The following is a 21,680-nucleotide window of genomic DNA, read 5'->3' as shown; positions in this document are numbered from 1 at the left end:
TATATCAAATAACTACCGGGGAACAGCTGGTAGTGTACTGGTTTGCGCTGCCGCCTTGGGATCCAAAATTTGCAGGTTCAATTCTCACCTCTAGCTGTAGTATCTTTGAGCAAGGTATTTACCCCAGGTAAGGCTTTTCTCCAAAGCAACTTACCATAGGATAAGAATCAGCTAAATGAATGAATAAATAATGTAAATCTAAAACTCTCAGTTAATAGCCATTGTTCTACTAAACATAAGAATTCCTCTAAAAAACACTAGAAATGTGTGGCTATAAATACTGTCTTTGAGAACAGTGTACATTTTCAATTAACAAGGATTTCACAAGACCACGATGCCAGCTGCAGAAACAGGGGAAGGGTTCACATACCTCCAAGTTGCACTGGAGATATTCTATGTGAAATACTGTTGGTTTTAAATATGAAGGGCAGCAAATCAGAGACATTTACCCAGCTGAGTTTAATCCAGGTGCCGTGTCGCTGTCGTTCTCAGGGCTCTCTATGCACACCTCAGGTATGCCCTTGAACACCTCATCCTCCATGGTGCTCACCAGAGGTAGAGGGGAGAGCTCCGAGTCGGTGCTCCTCAGACACCTCTCCAGAGCCTCCAGGGTCTCCAAGGGGCTGCTCAGCTTGGGGCAAGCGTGCTCCACTTCCGGATCCGACACAGCAGGCTCCTCCTTGCCAAGGCTACTTTCATCTTCCTTACTGGACTGTTGCATGCTCTCCGGACGGTTTTCTGTGAAACAGATCTTTTTTGGTGGCTTCTCCTTGGGTTGTGCTCCATCGAGGAAGGCCGTGAAGATCCCAGGAATCTCCGCAAGGATTCTGCTGGACTCCTCCAGAGACTGGTCCAGGAATCCCCCTTCATTCTCAGTGAAAGTGATGCCAGTGGCTGCCCCTCTCCCAGACTCTTCCTGCCCCGGAGTTACCATCCCGAGCCCAGATGTTAATGCAGCTGGATCTGAGATCTCCCCTGGTTTGTCTTGGCCAGCAGGAGCATTCCTGGTGTCTCCATTTACCACAGCACTTGAAGTGTCTGGCTCCACCACTGCTGAGCTCAGAGAAACAGTACCCTGCATCAGTGCCTCAGTCCAAGACTCAAAAAGGAGGTCGGACGTCTGCGTCGAAGGTCCAGGTTTTTCCAATTTGGAAATTTCCAAGCCTCCATCCCCGGACTCTGGACCCTGATTGGATGAGTCCAGCGGGGCCTCGCTCCCGTTACACGAGATCATGCCTGGCACACCGTCAGCAGGTCTGCAAGCGTCCTCGGGCCCGGGTTCGCCCAGGACATCCCGACTCCTGCTGCCCAGGTCGCTCAGCAAATTTGCCAGCTCCCTGTCAATCTCTAGGAAGAGTAACGCCTCATCAATGTCCTCCTCTTCACCACTGCCAACTGCTCCATGCTGGAGTGATGTGTCCACACTTGCACTGACGCCTTCTTCTGGTAGAACAGAGGCATCAGCAGTTGCTGAAACTATGGGCAGAGAGATTTGAAATTAATTGAAAAGATAACAGCATTATGAACTACTTTAAAACATTATAAGAGTTTAAAATGTGTTAAGGCAGAAAACCTGGAGAAAAGGGAAGCTCGTGGTAACGCCTTTCATTCTTGTTTATTGGAAAATTTCCCATTAGTTGTTTAGTTTCATTACTACGCCTGAAATGTGCATGAATTTAAAAAAAGAAAAAAAGAATATCAGCTGTGTGGCATATTGGACAGATTCAAAAAACAATATTAAATATTGAGAAAACATTATGGAGGGGGGTGCGGTGGCACAGTGGGTTTGACCGGGCTCTGCTCTCCAGTGGGTCTGGGGTTCAAGTCCTGCTTGGGGTACCAGCGACGGACTGGCATCCTGCCCTGGCTGTGTACCCTCTGCCCCCCCAGCTTGACGCCCTGCAAGGCCCCAGCTCCCTGCGATCCCACATGGGACAAGAAGTTTCAGATGATGATGATGATGGTAGTGGTGTGTGTGAGAGAGAGAGAGAAGGCATTATTCACCATCACTGTCTGGATAAATTTTGTTCTGTGTATGGCAGAAAAAACATTTCCTGATTTAAAAAACAAGCTTTCCAAATGTTTCTGCTTTTTTACCATAACCGCTATTGTCATTGAAATTGCTTGTTAACTACCAAACGCGAACGAATACACAGAGCACCGACTAATTCAGTGAATGGGCCTTTGTATGTCTTTCACATCTCTGAAAGAAAGTATGAAAGGATGGGCCAAAGGAACTTGTGGTGGTTTGGTTCCTCCTGAAAGACTCCTGTGTGGACTGCAAACACTCGGTGGCTGTGCCCGTTGAAAGGAGGCGGCGAGGGAGTGCTGGGAGGCTTTCGATGCTAACTCGCTGCTGTAGGTGGCGTCATGCACAATGAAAAGCTCAACAGTTGCACGTACACGGCTTGATTTCAGATAGTCGTTTTATTTTATATACTACGTTAAATTCTATCAGAATGCCTGACTGCTTTACGCTGATCCCGTCCTTCAGGAGCAAAGTAAGGGCAATACTCTCTTATTCCCGGACTTGGCGGTTTGAAAACTCCAAACGGACGGATCACCGGGCAAGTAAAACAGATGTGATCATACAATCATTTCAGTTAAATTAATCAGCCTGTGTCTTTTAACCACAAAGGTAAATAATGATGTGTCACATACCTTTGGAATAAGTACATACTGGAATTTGAACGTTCCACAGTATTCCAAGAGAATATATGACCTACCTCCTTTTCAACACTGCGTGTGTGCAGTTTCAGTTCCTTCTGTGCAAACAATTAATAGTTCCACAAAACTGCTTTAATTCAAGCATTCAGAAGGGAAATTTGACACTGAAACTGAGATCAGGTGCTAGACAGGTCAGGCATAATGCTGCCCAGCACGATGAGTTATGACTCCTACAGTAGGAAATCACAACCAGGTTGGAGTAATCCATCTTGAACGTTTCCCTGGGCATGTCTCAGGTCTTCTGCAGCAAGGTGGCAGTATTTCAGAGGACAGTCATCCCTCTCTTAACAAGGTAAATTTGTTCCGTGAAATCTGTCCATTACGCAAATGCCTGCTGTGTGGGGTTCAAATTACCTTTATTTCTTATGGGAAAAAATGTTTCACCTAAAACTAATTTAAAAAGATTAAAGTTATTTAATCCCTGATATTGGAAACACCAAAGTATTGCATATTTGACACAAATATGACTTCTGGCTTGTAATTCAACGCTATATTTTTCACTTACTCACTCATTATCAATAACTGTTTACCACAGTGCTCCACAGTGCTCTACTTGCAAGCATAGGTGTGAAACGCAGTACACTACCAAAATTCCCACAGTATACTGTATGGAGACATTTTGATCATTTGGCAATTAGATGTTCACGACATAAAAAAAGCTCCCAAAAATACATAGTATTACAAATAAATGTTGGCCATGGCGTGGTGGCGCAGTGGGTTGGACCGGGTCCTGCTCTCTGGTGGGTTTGGGGTTCGAGTCCCGCTTGGGGTGCCCTTTGATGGACTGGCGTCCCACCTTTGGTGTGTCCCCTCCCCCTCTAGCCCTATGCTCTGTGCTGCCGGGTTAGGCTCCAGCTTGCCGCGATCCCGCCTGGGACGAGCAACTTCAGCAAATGTGTGTGTGTTTGACATGCAATAATCTTTGTGTTGTCTTCAGTTTAAGGCTTTCCTTACTCTAGAAAAAGTGTACTTGTGTTATTAAGGCTGTTTGTACAATCGTGGGGCCCGTGGCTGGGCTGCACGAAGGAAGAAGGGACATTGCAGTTTATTTAAACCTTCTCCGGCACTAGGATGGCACACGACTTGATAGAGAGAAGATTCTTTGCTGTGTCGAGTCCCCGCACCGTTATCCCTCACCAGGTACCGTTTCTGTGCGTAACGCAAATAAAACAACTTTACCACCGCAAGTCTGCCCTCTGCCCTGCCCCTGGAAAAAACACAATGATTTAAGTAACTGAGCTAATCGTTACAGGTATCTTGCTTATTTCTGCAAGAACTCGAAGGACAGGGGTTCAAATCCCACCTCCTGTTGAAACACCCTTGAGCAAGATACTTGATACAAGATACCCTGAACTGATTCACTAAAAACACACAAACAAATGGGTCAATAACTGCAAGTAGCTTAACAACATATGTAGCTATGGTTAAAAGCATAAGCTAAATGAACTATCATCATCATCATCATCATTATTATTAGCAATAGGAGAGAATCTGTTTCAGCTCCCAGGGGAGTTGCACTGTTCTGTCCAGAACACCCGTCACCTGTATGGGTTCCACTGCATGTGTGTGGCTGCAAAGTGTTCGATCTTTGCCAGAATCCCAAGATTGTGCAAAGCACATTTATAGAAATAGAATGACCCATGACAGACAGAAACGTCCTCGTGCCAAATCTATAAGCCACTTGTTGGGGGAAAAAAAGATAGGTATTTCCACAATCGTTATCGGAATTTTTCGTTGTACGTAACACCGTTATGTGAGGGTCGAGTGTACATCTCTGTACTTCCTCGAGCAAGTCACATGCTTCTGCTTTCTAAGGTTACAGTGGGTGTTATCGCACAACACTTCCCATTTCTCACCTAACAAATCACACAAACCAACAGATTGCTACGTGCTAAACTTCCAAGTGCTTCTCCATGTGCCATGGGGATGTGGCAAAACTGAAACGACGCATGTGTCACATGGAAAACAGAGAATTCCCAGTTTCCTATGAGTTCATATTTTACCATATACAAAACTAAATGAAGCAAGCTGATCTATTTAAGGAAAAAAGCCTTCAGGGCTGCATTTTAAATAATTTAAAACGTGCAACTGGATATTCTACAGTGTTCCCAGTGTCACAAATTTAAGCACGGAAACACCACCAGGCTAATATGGTCAAGCCATTCAGTAATACTCAAATTTTTCCAAAAAAAAAAAAAAACCAGCCTGTCTGCAGCTCCCAAAGCTGTATATTGTGCTTATAAACACACCAAAAAATTAACAGCCATATCCAGTGGCAGAGACTGCTATGCAATTTGTTCAGCAGAAGTTCCACTACCTTTGAAAGAGATAATGAAATTAGAAAACAATTCGGCACTCGGAACATATTCAAGCTGAGACACAGAGCATGCAAGCAGGATGTGAACGATACATAATGCACAACTATCAAATTAGGGATTTCAGTCTGAAGCTCTCCCAGTATGGAACACAAGAGACCGGTGTGTATTGTTAGCAAAATCCTGTGTAACACAAAGAGGGGCAATGACGCTGTGGTTGGTCAGGGAGGAAGTAAATGTGAAGGAAAAGGTACATTCGGACAACTAAAACGTACGGTGCAAAGTCAGAAGCTCTGCAGGCACACTTAACATTGAATGTAATCCTTATGTAAGAGATATTCAGTATTCCAGAACTGCCCAGTAAAACGGAGTAACAATACACACATACAGAGTCCGAAACCGTTTGTCCCACACGGAACAGGAGCCTAACCCAGCAACACAGGGCGTAAGGCCGGAGGGGGAGGGGACGCACCCAGGACGGGACACCAGTCCATCGCAAGGCACCCCAAGCGGGACTCAAGTCCCAGACCCACTGGAGAGCAAGACCTGGTCCAACCCACTGCGCCACTGCACCCCCCAACTGAGTAACAATTTTATGTTAAAAAATAAAACCAGGGGAATCATAAGTTAGACATTTTGAATGAAGGAAAAAGGCCTAAAGTCACATATGTGTGTAATATGATTAGAGTGCCATACCAATATTGGATGATCCCGAGTCCTCAATTTTGCCAAAGAGAAACTCGTACTTGGCCTTTGCAACGCTTTGAGCATGTGTCGACGAGTTCTTCGCCCAAGTAAACGTTTCCACCTGAAAAATTAAAAAGTTACAAATGAGCAGACAGCATTGTGCAAACCGGCATTTCATGCTCGACCACATTATTTGGCATAGAAGCATTACAGACAGCTTCCGGGCAAGCAGCTCGTGGTGGATTCCACCAGCAGTTCCACCGTAATGCCCACAACCACACTGTCCGTAACATTAGAACACATTCTGAAGGCTAATTTCTACCATCTGACAAACAATGAGACTACATTATCTGACAAACTGGATAAACTAAAGGCATGCAATCCTCTGCAAGAAGGAATAAGAGCCAGGAATGCCAAAGCATCCTAGGACATGCTTCCCCTTGGTCTTTTAACTCCCTGTATGCTATTGATACCATAGGACACAGTGGAGCACGCCTGCCATTATCAACTGCTTTGTCGGCTCTTTATAACCAAAAGAATCAGTTAACACTACGCATCAATGCTATTTGCATCGGCTGTTGAAATTTATACATACGTTTCAATTGCTCGCTCGAGATTTTCATCTAAGAGGCAGATTTGAACCTTAGAAAATGCCATTAGCGCTGCCACCCTGCGTATAGAAAGGCAGGCATGAGGAGGTATGAAGTAGAACAAGATGGATATTTCCCACTAATTGACCAAACAGCATGCAAAAGCTATCAGTTTTTCAATGGATTCCATTAGTAGTACATGACCTACCATAAATCACATTTTTTTTCCTGATAACGTCATTGTGAAGACGGAGAAGATTTGAAAAAGTGACCCTCTCCAGATCAACCATTGCTACAGCCAACTTTTTTATATGTATCATAGATGCAAAAAAAAACTGTGACATTTAAAACCAATTATTTTAATTATTTCAGACTATCTGGTTCTGACTAGAATGTGACTCCTGTGACAAGTGATATGGTGAAGGTTTTAGAGATCAATGTAAGCCTACTAAAAAGTGAGTAAGAGTATGATCATACCTAATTTTTCAGAGATGTTAACAATTCCACTGAAAAAGCTGAAGTTATATGGCTCACACTTGTACTGACAACGTTTCATAGCAATTTAGCCATCAGGCTGCAGACGAAGCCGAGCTCCTTGATACTGAAGTCACTCTCAACAACCTTCTCTTAGAGCTGCAGTGTCTCCAACATGGTGCCCGCGGGCACGTGGTAGCCCGCATGTAGGCTGAGTCGCCCGCCAAGCACGTTCTATATAAAATAGGCTCAATTTTAATTAGTGATTTTAGTTTTTTATTATACTTACAAAAAAATGAAAAAGTGTTATGTTAACATTTCATATAACACTAAAACATCAAATAAAATCATTTAAAAAATTTAAATATTTAGAAATTTACGCATGTTATTAACGTACGTTAGCGCTATTCTTTCTGTGTGAGTTGAGGCGGTAGCGAGCTGATGGCATAAACAAGGTGAAATCAACTACAACAAAAAAACAACAAAGGATTAATTATGGCTGGTGCACCAGGTCCTGCAAAAACCAAAAGACTTATTACTTTGACGAGGAGTGGGAGACAGAATTTCTCGTCACAAAGACAGAGTGTATGCCTCATCTGGAGCTAGCATAGCGGTATCCAAGAGGCACAACCGCGCGGAGAGACATTTTCACCACAATGATTCCACAAGAGCTTCAATAGCAGTTTGTTTGTTATCCACCAGACCAGGTACATCACTTAGAAAAGAAAAAGTTAACGAGTTGAAAGCAACATTAAGCAGACAGCAATCATTTTTTAATTTAACCAGACCCGCTTCATTCACACACAGGCTGCAACCGAAGCTTAGGTTGCTCATTTTGACAATAAAACACAAAAAAATCGTTCTCGGATGGCGAAATTGTCAAGTGAGCAATGTGATTGTGATAGGGAACACACTGTGTTTAAAAGATCACAAGAATGGAGATGTAATCATGTCTGCACTCTCCGGTGTTCAACTCGGGGCGAACACAATCGCAAGACGAGTCACTGCTATGTCAGCGAACGTAACGAAGCAACCGGAGAAAGATTTAGGTTCGTCCAAATGTTTTCCAGTGTGACGAGTCTGTAGGGAAGTCCGAAATGTGTTCCGTGCATGTGAAAGAAAAAAAAAGAAAAAGATAAAATGTACATATTTCAATAAAATTTGCTTGGAATATTTTTCAGGATTGACACATTGATTGTTTAATTAAAAATATTAAAACAACTTGTGAGAAATCATTAATATTTTGTATGCCAGGATTGGATATCAAGATATTTTATTATCCCTTTGACATAATGTTGTTAATTGAAAGTTTCAAAAGCACCATTGTGTTTATATTTATTATACTTCCTCTTCGAACCTTTGCCATGTGGCTGGTGCTACAGAGCACCGAACACCATGACAGCCAGGCACAGGAAAAGCTTCTTTCCTCAGGCCATTTACCTCACGAACAGCTAAATCCCCCCTAGAGACTAAACCAGTGCAATACATAACGCTATTTTATATCTATTTATCACATCATATGTCCTACTCACATTCCCTTGCATTTGTATAGAACATACCTGTACATACATACAATGTCTAGTGATTATTTTTGTATATTGGGTACTTTATATTTTTTATATATTTTTTATCCTTTATTCACATATTCTATCTTCTCATCTGTCTCATCACTGTCACTCTGTCAGTGCTGTGGAAGTTTCTGTCACCAAGACAAATTCCTTGTATGTGTAAACACACTTGGCAATAAAGCTCGTTCTGATTCTGATTTATAACAAATTATATATTTTTTGAGTATATCAAACAAGTAGCCCTAGACTATTTTATCCCTTCAGGGAGCCCTCACTCACAAAAAGGTTGGAGACCCCTGCGTTAAAAGGTTAACTCAAGACCCCATACAGGCTCTCAGAAGAACACACACGTGACCGCTGTCAAGCGCAGGTAGATCCAGAAAGTTCTTCAGATTCAGGCTTAGACCAGCCAGAAGTCCACCAATCTAGCCGCTTCTTCGCAATCGGATACTCAAGGCAGCCAAGAGCACTCCACAGCTACTATATAGCCAAAAAACGATCATTACATATAGCAAACAATACTGACAACATTGATTTATACTCTAGAACACTAACTATTTTAATTACAAGAACTTCATATATTTTGACGCATTCTATGGAAGCTCGCCTTGGAAATATGAACGCCAAAGTCAAAACAATCACATCCAAAGTATTGCTCCAAACTCAGAATAAACAACTGACTGTCGCTCTTATTTAAATCGTACCAATCTGTGAGAATCCCATTACGCTTAAGTTACACAAAATTAAACAATAGGAAATAAAGAAAACAATACAGACCTGAGACTGTACTTTGTAATACCGTGTTGCGGAAGAGCAGAGTAAAATGTTTAAGGAAAACCGTACATGGTTTCTTTCTTTTTTGTTCCACATAATCTCAATCAATGGGCACGAAGGGGGTGGGGTGGGGTGGGCTGGGTTGTTTATTGCTAAGACAAGGCGCTACGTTTCCATGGCAAAGAGGTTTCCATGGCTGCCTGCAGGAGGCACAGGAATGCAGACCTCAGTTTCCAGCAAAGGGTCCCGCAGGGTACCCAACGGTCCTGCTCGGGCTCTCCAAATGAGCACCTTTGTCGCAGACCGATTCACATGGAAATATTTATGTTGTTCGGAAAAGCTAAACATTTTCCATGTAAACTGCCACAGTACGATCTTCAGCTTTCTGAGAACTTTGAGAGTGCTTCGTGTTGAAGCTCAATGTCCAGACTTTGTGCAAGAGCATTAGCCATTCTTAACATGGATTGCAGCGTTCACAAAAAAGACAAACACAGTAACTGGAGTAGTGGTTACAGCTGCTACCTTCCACTCAAAGGACCCAGGTTTGAATCCCAACTCCGACTGTAGTACCCTTGCTAAAGGTCTATACCCTGAACTGCTAAAGCAAAAGTTACCAAGCTGTATAAATGGGTAAATCATCGTATATTGCTTAACATGTAAGCTCCTTAGAATAACAGCATTAACTAAATAAAGGTAAAAAGCATGTGAAACTTAAGTCTTGACATAAAATGTTAAAATGGCTTATCTTACAGCACATGCATTAAGTTTACTGATAATTCCTGATGGCCGGATCTGTTTGTATGAAACACTTCTCTTTCAAACAGGTAAATCTCAGTTTTACAATCAAACATAACATGATGGGACACTGCAGACATTCCTTAAAAATGGAAATATTTTTTGCTTGCAGTTAAAGTGCATTGTAAAGGTCAAAAAGCAGCATGAAAAAGCTGTACCTGTAATTACATTTCAGTCCCAAGTTTAACACATTCATTCATTTAGCTGATGCTTTTCTCCAAAGCAACTTACACTGTTAAGGTTACAATTATTTACCCATTTATACAGCTGGGTAATTTTACTGGAGCAATTTAGGACAAGTACCTTGCTCAACGGTATACTACAGCTGTAGGTGGGGATTGAACCTGGGTTTGGGTCCAAACGCAGTAGCTCTAAGCACTGCGCTACCAGCTGTCCCCAGCAGGAAACAGCAGCAGATTGTTCGCAGGATAACAGGTCTGAGTACTGCACTAAGGAGCCAGGTTCGAATCCCACCTCCTATTGTATGCCCCTGGGCAATGTACTTACCCCACATAGATAATGGAAAAAAAATACCCAGCTGAATCCATGGGTAATGTAATTCCTTGTAGGTAGCTTTATGCACAAACCTAACATTGTAAGTCGCTGCTTAATTCAGCGATGCCAGAAGTTCCTGACTGAGGGGTCCTGACCCTCATACTGCACACAAGTCAAAGCAAGGGGGGACACAGCTCTCGTTATGCTGCCAAATTGGTGCAAAAGCTGTTTTAACAAATATAAAATGAAAGGTGCTACAGCCCAAAGGCAAAAGCAACTTTGTCTTCGAGGATTCAGTCATTAGAGAGGAATAACGGTGGAACAATGTCATGTAAAAGCAGTTCTCACATTTAGTGTTACATTTCCACACAACGTGAACAGTAAAAGTTCTGACTGTATTAACATTCTACCCTTTTTTGAGAACATAGTTCTCATGCACTGGAAAAAATTATCCACAGATGGGGGGGAAAAAATTACATCAGACTTCCAAATCATAAAATGTTACTTCATGCATAAGTTATGAAAACAAACCAGTCATTTTTAATGTTGAGGAGGCACTTACCACTTTTTCTCTGCGTTTTCAGAAACAAACCCTACTACCAGTGGTTCAGTAAACTCAAAATCAGGCCATAATTTCTCACATGAAGATTCAGTGACCAGATACGCCGTGTCCAAGAGGCCTGCTGACATTTAGTTGTTTGGTATAAATACGTAAACGGCTTTAGAGATGCTAAGGCTTTGATTTAGAAATGGGATTACACCCCAAAATTCAGTATTTTACAAAAGGGTGGGAAGGTGGAGTGCTTTAAACAGAAATCAATTCAGTCACAGCAAAGTTAGGCAAACAGATGTAATAGTGCCCAGATGGACTGGAGGATTAGTGACAGACCAAGAAGCAAATCCTTAGTTAATTAATTAGTTTAATAAAGTACTTAATTGACTCAGTTTCTCTAGAACTAGTGCAGTGACCCACCCAGCCACCTTCGAAAACTTTTTCCAAAGATTCAAAATAAATTATTTCCATTGTGAAATGTGCATCGGTAGTTTACCAGTTATAACCCACATCATGACAAAGTAAAGGCAACATTGGTGGTTTTAATCACTTGCATCACAAATTCCTCTGGCTGAACTTTTATATGGTCACATCATTTTTAGTTCGGGATCTTTCGTATTTATTTCTCATATTAATAGGATCCGAGTGAAATTTCTTCAGCAGAATTCCAAAGTTGACATGCGCTGTTGATGTAATGCACTCATTGTATTGTTTCTCTCTCTCTGAGATGTATGTTGCTTTGGATAAAAGCATCTGCTAAATTAATAATTAAGTGTAAATCTTCGAGCATTGTATGAACAATACAACAAATAAATATGTGCACAACTTCACTGTTTGCAAGCGAAGAATAAAAACGGAATGGAACAATTTACTGAACTCAGACACATTTTTGCAAAACACCGCAATGCAAGCAGCCAGAAACCAGAAATTAAATACTACTGGGTGAATCTACTGAAGATACATGACATTTTAGACATTTGGATGCTGGGGAGATTGGAGAAAGGCCTATATCATGCAAATGAGTTTCCAGCTTCAAAGCATCTCCACCAAGTCTCCCGCCCTGATTTTCTTCAGTAGGCATGGTTCCCTACCACGATACGTTGCCACGTGCTTCATCCAGAGATCTCTGGGGGTTCCACCTCGCGGTTCTCATTTTTTAATTCAAAGGCATCTCCAGAAATCCTGTTTCATCACACACGCACTGGATGGTGCTCTTCCCGCAAGCTTCACCGGAATCACACGCACTCCCTTCAACCTGCTCTCATACCATGCCCTTGTCTTTATCTTGTGTTTCTCCTAAGGTGACCCCCCCAATACCAACAGGTGCAGCTGGATGGAGCCAAGCTAGCTGACCAACCACTTTGTCCAGGTCATCTATATGGCCACACTTTAACATACCAACAGAAAACTGATCTGTCCTCCTTCCACACGGAAAATCACTGTCATATGCAAAAAAAATAAAAGCTTAAAGACCTGCCTGAGGACCAAGACTAAATGATCATCCTTTATTTAGCTTACATTTTTCTCCAAAGCAACTTACAATGCTAGATTTGAACAAGTGACCTGTTACCCATTTATACAGTGAAGTATTTAAACCAGAGCAATTCAGGGTGAGTACCTTGATCAAGAATACTACTGTGGGAGCATGGATTCTAACTGGGGACTTTCTGACTGTGATACCTTTTGCAACTTACCCTACTCACTGCCCTCAGTTTATTTGTCATATGTTTAAAGACTTAATGTCAAAGTTACCTTCGATTATTATTTGCCACTCGCAACAAGCGAAAAAGACTGAGCCAAACTAGATATTCTGTAATTTTGGCAAAAAAAAAAAAAAAAAATAATCTGTTTCATGAGATCCAAATTTCCCCTTTTTGACATTTGCGCTCATGACACCACTTTCCATCACTACGTTTCTTCAAGAGTTTGCCACCAACTGTGCTTTGTTCAGTTCATGCAAGATGCTCCGTCTACCGTAAGTTGGAGGGGCTGTGAAAAAACTGGAGGGCAGAAGAGAGCATGAGAACGGGAACTGAATGAGTTCAGTGCGTGAGGAGACGTGCAATGTCATCAGGCCTCTGCAAACTATTCTAAGGCTGGAAATTAAATCAAGGGCACAATTACGTACCATGAAACGAGGCCGCACGTCCAAAAGGATCCCACCTGCATCCGATACGTGTCTTTTTACTTAAGTCAGCAAGCTCAGAATGTGCTCTTCAAATTGTCTCAAGTCCAGCCAGCAGCATCCAAAGCTATTCTATTATGTGGAAAAGGAAACTTGTGTGAAGGAGGAGACTTTGTGCTTCAGTGTATAATATTTAAAATAAAAAAAATTTTAAAAATTGGTGGGAGGGTATCTGGGATTGGGTTTGGGGTTCGAGTCCCACTTGGGGTGCCTTGCGACGGACTGGCGTCCCGTCCTGGGTGTGTCCCCTCCCCCTCCAGCCTTATGCCCTGTGTTGCCGGGTTAGGCTCCGGTTCCCCGTGACCCCGTATGGGACAAGCAGTTCTGAAAATGTGTGTGTGTGTGTGTGTGTGTGTGTGTGTGTGTGTGTGTGTATCTGGGATTTGTCTATCCTGTGTTTTGTGCACCTACTCGATCGATGAACGAATGAACGATGACAACGAACTTTGCTTGAGACTTTCATGTCTGCAGCTATGTCTCCTTCTCTCAATGTGATGCATAAATTGTACTTTTGCTGAGATGTATGTCGCTTTGGACAAAAGCGTCTGCTGAATGGATAAATGTAAATGTCAGTGTTTTACTGCTCATGATTGACATAAAAACTGGCTTTTGCTCACTATGTGATACTGAATTATTATTACAGAGGTCTAAATTGTATACTAATTTAAGGCAAAACATTTTCTTTATTATGACATTTAATTGCACTAGGAAATGTTACAAATGTTTCAGTTACAGAACTTGAACAAATCAAAGGACGTCTATATTATTAAGATGCTACTGCTTATTGCGTAGTGATAAAAGTGACTTTGGAATTATAAACAAATCAAGTTAAGAACAGAATTCTTGTCCCGAATGTGCTCATATGCCGAAGACACGGCATAATTTGTTATTAAACTGAAAATCTGTGATAGATTACATGAGGTTGAAAGCAAATAACCTGCTCTATTATCACAAGCCAAAGTACAGCGCCCTGCTTTTGCTTCTTTCAAAATACACAGCTGTCAGTGTTGTCTGGCACACAGACCCAACAGTCAATCTCAGTCTGCCAATCACCACCGCTCAGACAATACAAGCACCATTATGAATCATTTACCATTATGGTCCCTGCCAATTTACGCATGGTGCTAATTAATGCAAGACGAACCTATATTAGAAAGCCTTATGAAAATGTGCTCTTTCCCAAATTTCCTACGCAAATCCAAATTGAGACATACGTCACGTTAACAACATGGCCCGCAGTAACATTTATTTTGTGCTGCAGCTGTTGAACGCCTCCATCCACACAACTGCGATTACGTTTATTCATTTAGCTGACGCTCTTCTCCAAAGCGATTGACAGTGTTAAGCTACTATTTACCCATTTATACAGCTGGGTAATTTTACTGGAGTAATTTAGCACAAGTACCCTGCTACAGGATACTACAGCACTAGGTGAGATTCAAACCAGCGACCTCCAGATCCAAAAGCAGCAGCTTTAACTCCCTATGCCATCAAGTAGCAGCAGAGGAACTACTGTGCTTTTGGCTTTCTCACCGAACAAAAGCCACTGGGGGAAAAACATTTGAGGAACGAGAGTTCAAAGAGACCGGCAGGACGGATGGTCACAGATGGCCACAGGCATCCAGGTGAAGCGCCTGCCCCCGATAGCTCGGCCAACGCCTCCACCCCGTAGGTCATCCCTCCTCCTTAATGCCAGCCTGTGATTCATTTACAGTATATGCACCTCTTGCCCAACAACGAGATCACTTCCCTTTACCATTTACACATTACGCATCATATAGCCAGGAATAGACATATATGCAAAAAAACTGGTTTAACAAGTGAGTCATCCACATAGTCATCCATTTTCACTCATTTACTGAGAATCCCATGTAGTGATACAAAGCACTAGTTGTACTGATATAGTACTGTAAAGCATGAGCACTTCCCTTTGGAAACTGACCTACTCAAAGCATGGAAACAAAAGACAATGAACCCTGTGCTTCCATAATGTGACATTTCGGGGACACACTATCTTTGCCTCGGGTCATTTTCCCAGCAGGATCTGCAAAGAAACTTTGCCGTCTTACGTCCTCCACGTTTACCATCTTGATGGAACCGGGAAAACGGAAACTGTTCTTGCGTGTGGGTTCTTCTGTGTGGAACATACACCCAGCTGGATGTCCTGCTCAACCAATTCTTTTCCACTCCAATTAAAACGTCTCAATATTAGAGGCACCCTAGACAAAAGAAGTCCACGTGAAAATATAGCATGCATTCCAAAAATAAAGGTTTCACCCCTTTTGTATCCTACAGGATTGGCCTATTTTTAACAAATATTTACCAACTATTTACATATACAGTAAAAGTGTGAGTTGACCTGGGCAACCTGAAAAATATTTCTATGGGACCAACTGGACAAAAGACTGAGAACAAAGCAACTGACAAGCATCCAACATCTCTGAAAACTTCTGCAGAAGAGCTTGGAAGACACAAGAACTCATTTCCTTGTTCACTCCACGCCTCATAAAGGGTAAAATAAAAAGCGTATTCAAACTTTCAATGGCACTGTATATAGTTCCATAATTTGAATGTTATTCATTTGGTACAATGTCATTTTATGCAAACTAGAGTGGATCAATCTACATTTGCTACACATCTTCTCAATAACCTGCACATACACTCAAAAGCACCAAGGCAGTCACCCAAATGAAGAAAGACGAGATCTCATGTCTTCCCATTACCACTGCGTCCCGAGCGGACAAGTATCATTTTTCCATGACGATCAGTCTGCCAGCATACCTGCCATCAAAAACAAAGTTAATTTTGTTCAAATGCAAAGCTAACTGCTTATAGCCTCAAACCCAAACTGTAAAAATGAGAGAAGCAAACACAGAAAACCCCCAGCAGGGATTCAACGCGCCCAGCACAACTCTTGAGAGTCTTGTAATAGGATATTAGCACCGTACTCCTCCTCCAGTGGACTAATGATTCACGGGCATACATTTCAAGGGCTGTTATTTCAGCCAACCGGGAGCACCAAGCAGATTAAGTCCAACAGATAATGGCCAAAGACCATGTGAATGATAATAATGAATGTATTCCATAGGGAAAAGAGGTTTTCGTATTCAGCCCTGCAAGAGGGAAACGCAAAAAAAGCAATGCCTGCAAATCAAATATGGTCTCTTTAGGAGTGTCTGCTCCGGAGGAAGGAGGGCCCTTAATGATGCTGCCCATCCGGAGGAAATCCTATATCCATTAGGTCTTGAGCACTACAGTCCAGTCCAAGGGATATCAATACATTCACAATGAGTTATAAAGTACCCTCCACGAAACATATTGTCCATTACGGACCTCTGTGATACTTTAAGACAATGTGGCCCGTATGATCACTTTTAGCTCCAGTGAACAAACTAGTACCCTAGTAATGGTGCAAAGACGAAAAAAAAAACCCTTAAAATATCAAGGTCTGTTTGCGACATGCTCTCCGCCGCACAATGTACTCTAAGAAAATCAACAACAGCAATTATATATTGATAATCAATGCACCGGGGGTCAGACAGCCAACACAAATAACCATTAAACTAATCGATACACCACAGTTTCCTTAAGCGCGATAACAAAGTCCGGCAGCAAGCCTGAATTCTGCACACATCATAGTCTTTAGGGGAGGAAAAAAACGGGCTTGTTTGTGGCTATTTTGGAAACTTATGAGCAGCTGCTAAAACAGGCAATATGTTCCTTCATCGCAGTAATGCAGTCATGAATAAGAGGGAAAAGTACACGTGACTCATTGGTTAAGTCTGAGCTTATGGAAACACTGGAACGTCTATTCAAAAAACAGAAAAATAAATAACACACTAGTTGAGCCACAAGAGGCAAAACGATTCCTTGTTTACAAGTCGGAAAAGCGAGTACGTAATCTCTGCTGGGAGAGGGGGGAGAAGGAGCAACGCTCACAGGCCTACAGCAATAGTGTCAATGGAGAAAAACAGCCCTGCATCTCTGCTGGGGGAGAAATAACAAAGGGAGAACTTCGCGGGGAAAGTTATTCCAGCATGCCCTGACGGAAAACAGCAGACCAAGCCCAAAGCTTTCTCCTTTTTAACATTTTACACATTTCTACAACTCTTTTGGATTCCCATGACTACTGTTCAGAGTTTCACCTCGGATTTTACACGGGTCGCAGCCCACCGGGTCTGGATTTCATACTGTCAGGCCAGTTTTAAAAAGCACCACCACTCAGATAACTTTTTTTTTTTTTAATTAATGCATTAATTAACTAACGATGTGACGCTTTAGAGAAAAACCAAAGTCTCGAAACAAACAAAGTTATACAATGGTACACATGAGCATAATGTAAAACAAAACAGCAAACGAAATATGGAGGTAACAGTTTCTTTACCAATTAGTAAATGTATGAACAAGTCACATTATAATTATGCACTCATTCATTCAGATTAATACGTTTGCCGGGTTCATTAACTTTGAGCTGCATGCAATGCTTTCATACAGCGAGATCCAGTTTGTGCTCGATGAAAGCAATTCGAAGGTCCTAATAAATTACCATTAACGTAGACATTTTTATGTATGCATGTGTTTATGTCTATGCATACACAAAAATGTCAGCTGCAGCCTTTCATCACTGTGCTAAAGTCAGCTGATCAGTATTTAACGATCACTTTATCGAATTTGAACGTTCATAGTTCCGAACTACCACTGCCTTTTTTGTAATCTCGGCACCCAAAAATGAGATATCTTTAAAAGCCAGCAGACATATGCAGTAATCCCATGAAGGGACCAGAGCAGTCGCAAGTCTCCCTGTCACCTTGTGTCAAGGTAAGACTGAAAAAAAATCAAAAATCTGTGCGGTCTCAGTCCTGGCCCTGATGTGATGGAATGAGCTCCCGCTCTCCCTCAGAACTACAGATCCACTTCCAGCATTCAGGATGGTTCTCAAAAGCCGCCTCTTTCAAAACTTCTCTCCTGGTCTACCAAGAGCTCCATAAATTTTCATTACACCATCTGCCGTGAATCATGTTCAAATTTCCTATACGACTCTCAACTTCATAGGCAGCCTCTCAAGTAACGTGGGATCAGATAAACAGTGCTTAGATAATTGTCCATCTGTATCTTGGGCTCTTTGTTGGCTTGTAAAATACATTTTGTTCATTCTGACTTGTGTGCTGCTTTTACGAAAAAGGTCTTCTACATGAATAAATGTAAGAGTGAGCAGTACGAAGATTTACTGCGAACGCACGGTGAAAATGCAGCACTAAGTGCAACTGTGTTATTCCAGACAACAGTGTTTTAGCGACAAATGTACATATGATAACTGACAGAGTACTCCAGTGGCATCTTCAGAGCGCAAAGCCTGCAGTTACATCAACGTCTCACAGTTCCTTTGATTCCTATCAAGTCATAACCAACACCGACACATACTCCAGTCAGCCAAAGATTCAGACAAATTATTCGGGCTTTTGACATGTCCATCGAGCGGTATCGTTCTACGTTTAAGAACCCAAGAAAATCCGTCAACAAATCCATAATCGGTAAAAACTGGAATCCGCTGCCGAAATGTAGTTAAGGCCCAGAGGCAGTCCCAAAAATACCACGTGAACATACAGTACGTGGCTACTGCATGCGTCTGCAAAGGTGTTTGGCCGCAACGGACGCGGCGCGGGGGGCGACGGGGACACGAAGCAGTCCACCGAACCGCCCTCGAACATCTGATCCCCCAAGGAGCGTGTAGGTGCGGCGTGTCAAAGCCACACGTTATCCCACGGACGAGCTATAGGATGCTGGGCGGCGTGGCAAACGCGGTCCCTGAACCCGAGGGCCCTGACAGGAGGAACCTGGCAGACCTGCTGGCTCTGGAAGGAAGAAACACTGACAGGGAACCATGTGCTACAAGGAGAACCTGCGCGTCGCAACTCTGCGGTGCGTGTCTCCATGAAACGGTGTGTAATGCAGGGGCAGGGGGCTGTGACACTGATGTTGGCAGCGTGCGCCAGGGGTTTACTCCCAAACAGATCTGTTTACCACACTGAAGGATATGTGAGTGATTGGGGGGGGGGGGGGGGGGTCCCCCCACATGCAGGACGGCACACAAAGTGAAGAAACAACACGGGCTCCACTGTACATGGCCAAGAAAGAAGTGTCGAACCGCCCAGCAGCAGCAGCACTTCGCACATGAAACACGATTATTATTTATTAGCGCAGTGAGTGAAAATGAAGACGGGTTGATGAAGGCAGCGGCGAGAGGAAACAGTGAGTGATGCTGAGACGCGAACCGGCTACAGACAATAGACATCCGATCATCCCTTTCCCCTCGTTCACTCTCCCAGCACCCACACTTCTCCTCATTTACTGCGCACGATAAGTTCAAACATCAGCACCTCGGCCGGGGATGTTGCAACGTGACAGTAATAGTTACAGCAGCGTTAAAATGCACTGGCGAAATAGACAGATAATAGATATAGAGCAGCGGGCTGTCCGTCGCCGCCGCCGCCGGGGAATCACCTACTCTGTATGTTACTCTACTGTACTACACAGTGCTTCTTGTCAGCTCTCTTTGTTTGGGGGGCAGCGGCCCCAGCAGCACAGAAACACGGGTGCCGGGTGGGTGAAGGATGAACGCTGGTGTGGGGAGTACGGTCGGGTTGGAGTAGCGCCCGAGTCAGAGCCCGAGCCGAGGTGCCCGATCGGATCCTCCTCCGGCCGGCCGCTCCGCTCAGTCACTCAGTCACTCTCCTTGCTCCACATCCACGTCAATGCAACCGGCTTCACGTCGTCCCGCGGCAGCACACGGCCTCCCGCTGGGGGCCCCGCTGCTCACACAGCGCCACACCGACATCGGATCCCCGCACGGTCAGTGCCGGGCGGAGGCGTCGCCCCCCGTGGTCCCGGAGATGTCGGGCTCTTAGCCTCTCTTACAGTCCGAAAGCGGAGCAGCCGCCACTCCAGCATCATTGCCATCGCAGCCGCTGTCGAGGAGGGAAACATGGAAAGCGAAATACATACCCGAGAATAGGCTGTAAAGAGTAGCCGCACTTGAGGCGTCCTCCACCCCGTCCGCGTCTCCAACCGCCGGTCCTTATCAACCACACTTTGACCTGCGCCTTTATCTGCACTTTTCTTTTATTTTTTTTGTTGCGCTCTCTCTCTCTCTCTCCCCCCCCCCCACAAGCGAATACACTTGGTAAAGTCCACTTAAGACCGTTTCCTTGTCCGACCTCCCCCCCCTAAACAGGGACTCCTGGTACGGTCCGCCCGATAACGTCTCCCTGTCCTGCTGCTCGCGCGCCGGTTTTCGGTCGTCAGGCGTCGGCTGCCTGTGGCACGGCGTTCCGCCCATCCACAAGCGCGTTCATAATTACGTATGTACACGGGGGACGCCTTGACAGTAATTATTCTGCCTTCACGCTTTTCAACACTTGTGAAAACAGTTTTGCCTTTACTTGGTGGTGTCGTAGTGGGCGCGTCTGCCTTTTTGCTCCGAAGCGAAGGTTGTTGTTGGTTCGATTCCCCCTCCGGCTACAGTACAGTAGTGCCCTCGCCTTGAACAAGCGAGGTGCTTGCCCTGCAGTTGCTCCAGTACCTTCGCCCGACTGTGTGCCTGGGTACCTAGTAACTAGTTGTGGCCCTGCGATGGACTGGCGTCCCGTCCAGGGTGTGTCCTCCCGTTCAGCCGTGCGCCCGATCATGTCTCCGGGATAGGCTCCGGTTCACCGCAGCCCTGCTCGGGTTCTTGAAATGGGGTGTTTTTTGCAGTATTACATTACGAGAATCGTTAGCGATCTAGAGAATAGATCGTTTCGCCTCTGTGTACAGGAGAATGCAAAACAATGAATAACAATAACATGTTGAGAAGACAAGTTCGTGCGTGCTTCGGGGTGTTCCCGTATCCTCCTATACGAACACTGTTCCCCGCAGATTTAACAAAGTGGAAAAAAGGGGAAAAAAAACCAAAAAGAGCGGAATGCGCAGCACTAATTGATAGTTTTTCCTGTTAATACGCTACTAATTAAACGCTGAGTGAAAATGCAATAATTCCACTTAATCTGCTTCCGTTAATTCTATTTAATTATCCTACTCGTATTTTATCTGCGAAATTTTACATTTTGCTACACTTGCCTTCTATTTGGTGCTGTAGCAAAGAATTAATACGTGACACTGGGTTGAAAAGAAGCCCTTAACACAAATTTACTGAGGATAACTGACAGTAAAACTGGGAGAATATATTTTTTTGAAAGAATCACATGTTAAACAGCTGAATGCCTTCATGTTGAGGAAAGAAACCCTCAGAATATATTAACTGTACCGTAAAAGTAAACTTACAGCAATACAAAATGTAGTAATTCATAATGTGGCCTATTAATACGACACGTCTCAGCACTGCATTCTTGTTGGTTTTGCTCTGTTCCGAACAACTAAGTCTTACTTGTTAAATTCTAGTGTTTAATATTGGATTCCCACCTGTGTACATGTTCAACAATGCAGAAAGAGTGTAGTTTGGCAACATTTATATGCACAATC

At 43.4% G+C, this 21,680-nt stretch overlaps 1 protein-coding gene across 3 annotated transcripts in view; it reads right to left on the bottom strand.

Annotated features, from left to right (window-relative positions):
• psd3l (pleckstrin and Sec7 domain containing 3, like) overlaps nt 1–21,680 on the bottom strand; it is a 112,732-nt gene that overhangs the window by 84,168 nt on the left and 6,884 nt on the right. For all 3 annotated transcript variants that reach the window (XM_018744772.2, XM_018744771.2, XM_018744773.2), the window contains 2 exons: nt 5,739–5,850; nt 450–1,476 (listed from right to left, as the gene is read on the bottom strand). In XM_018744772.2, the coding sequence (XP_018600288.2) occupies nt 450–1,476; nt 5,739–5,850 (1,139 nt within the window). The remainder of the gene's footprint in view (nt 1–449; nt 1,477–5,738; nt 5,851–21,680) is intronic.

Source organism: Scleropages formosus, chromosome 6 (assembly GCF_900964775.1).
Source record: "Scleropages formosus chromosome 6, fSclFor1.1, whole genome shotgun sequence".
Taxonomy (NCBI): domain Eukaryota; kingdom Metazoa; phylum Chordata; class Actinopteri; order Osteoglossiformes; family Osteoglossidae; genus Scleropages; species Scleropages formosus.
Note: the sequence above shows the minus strand (reverse complement) of the source record. Positions and strands in the feature narration are given on the sequence as shown.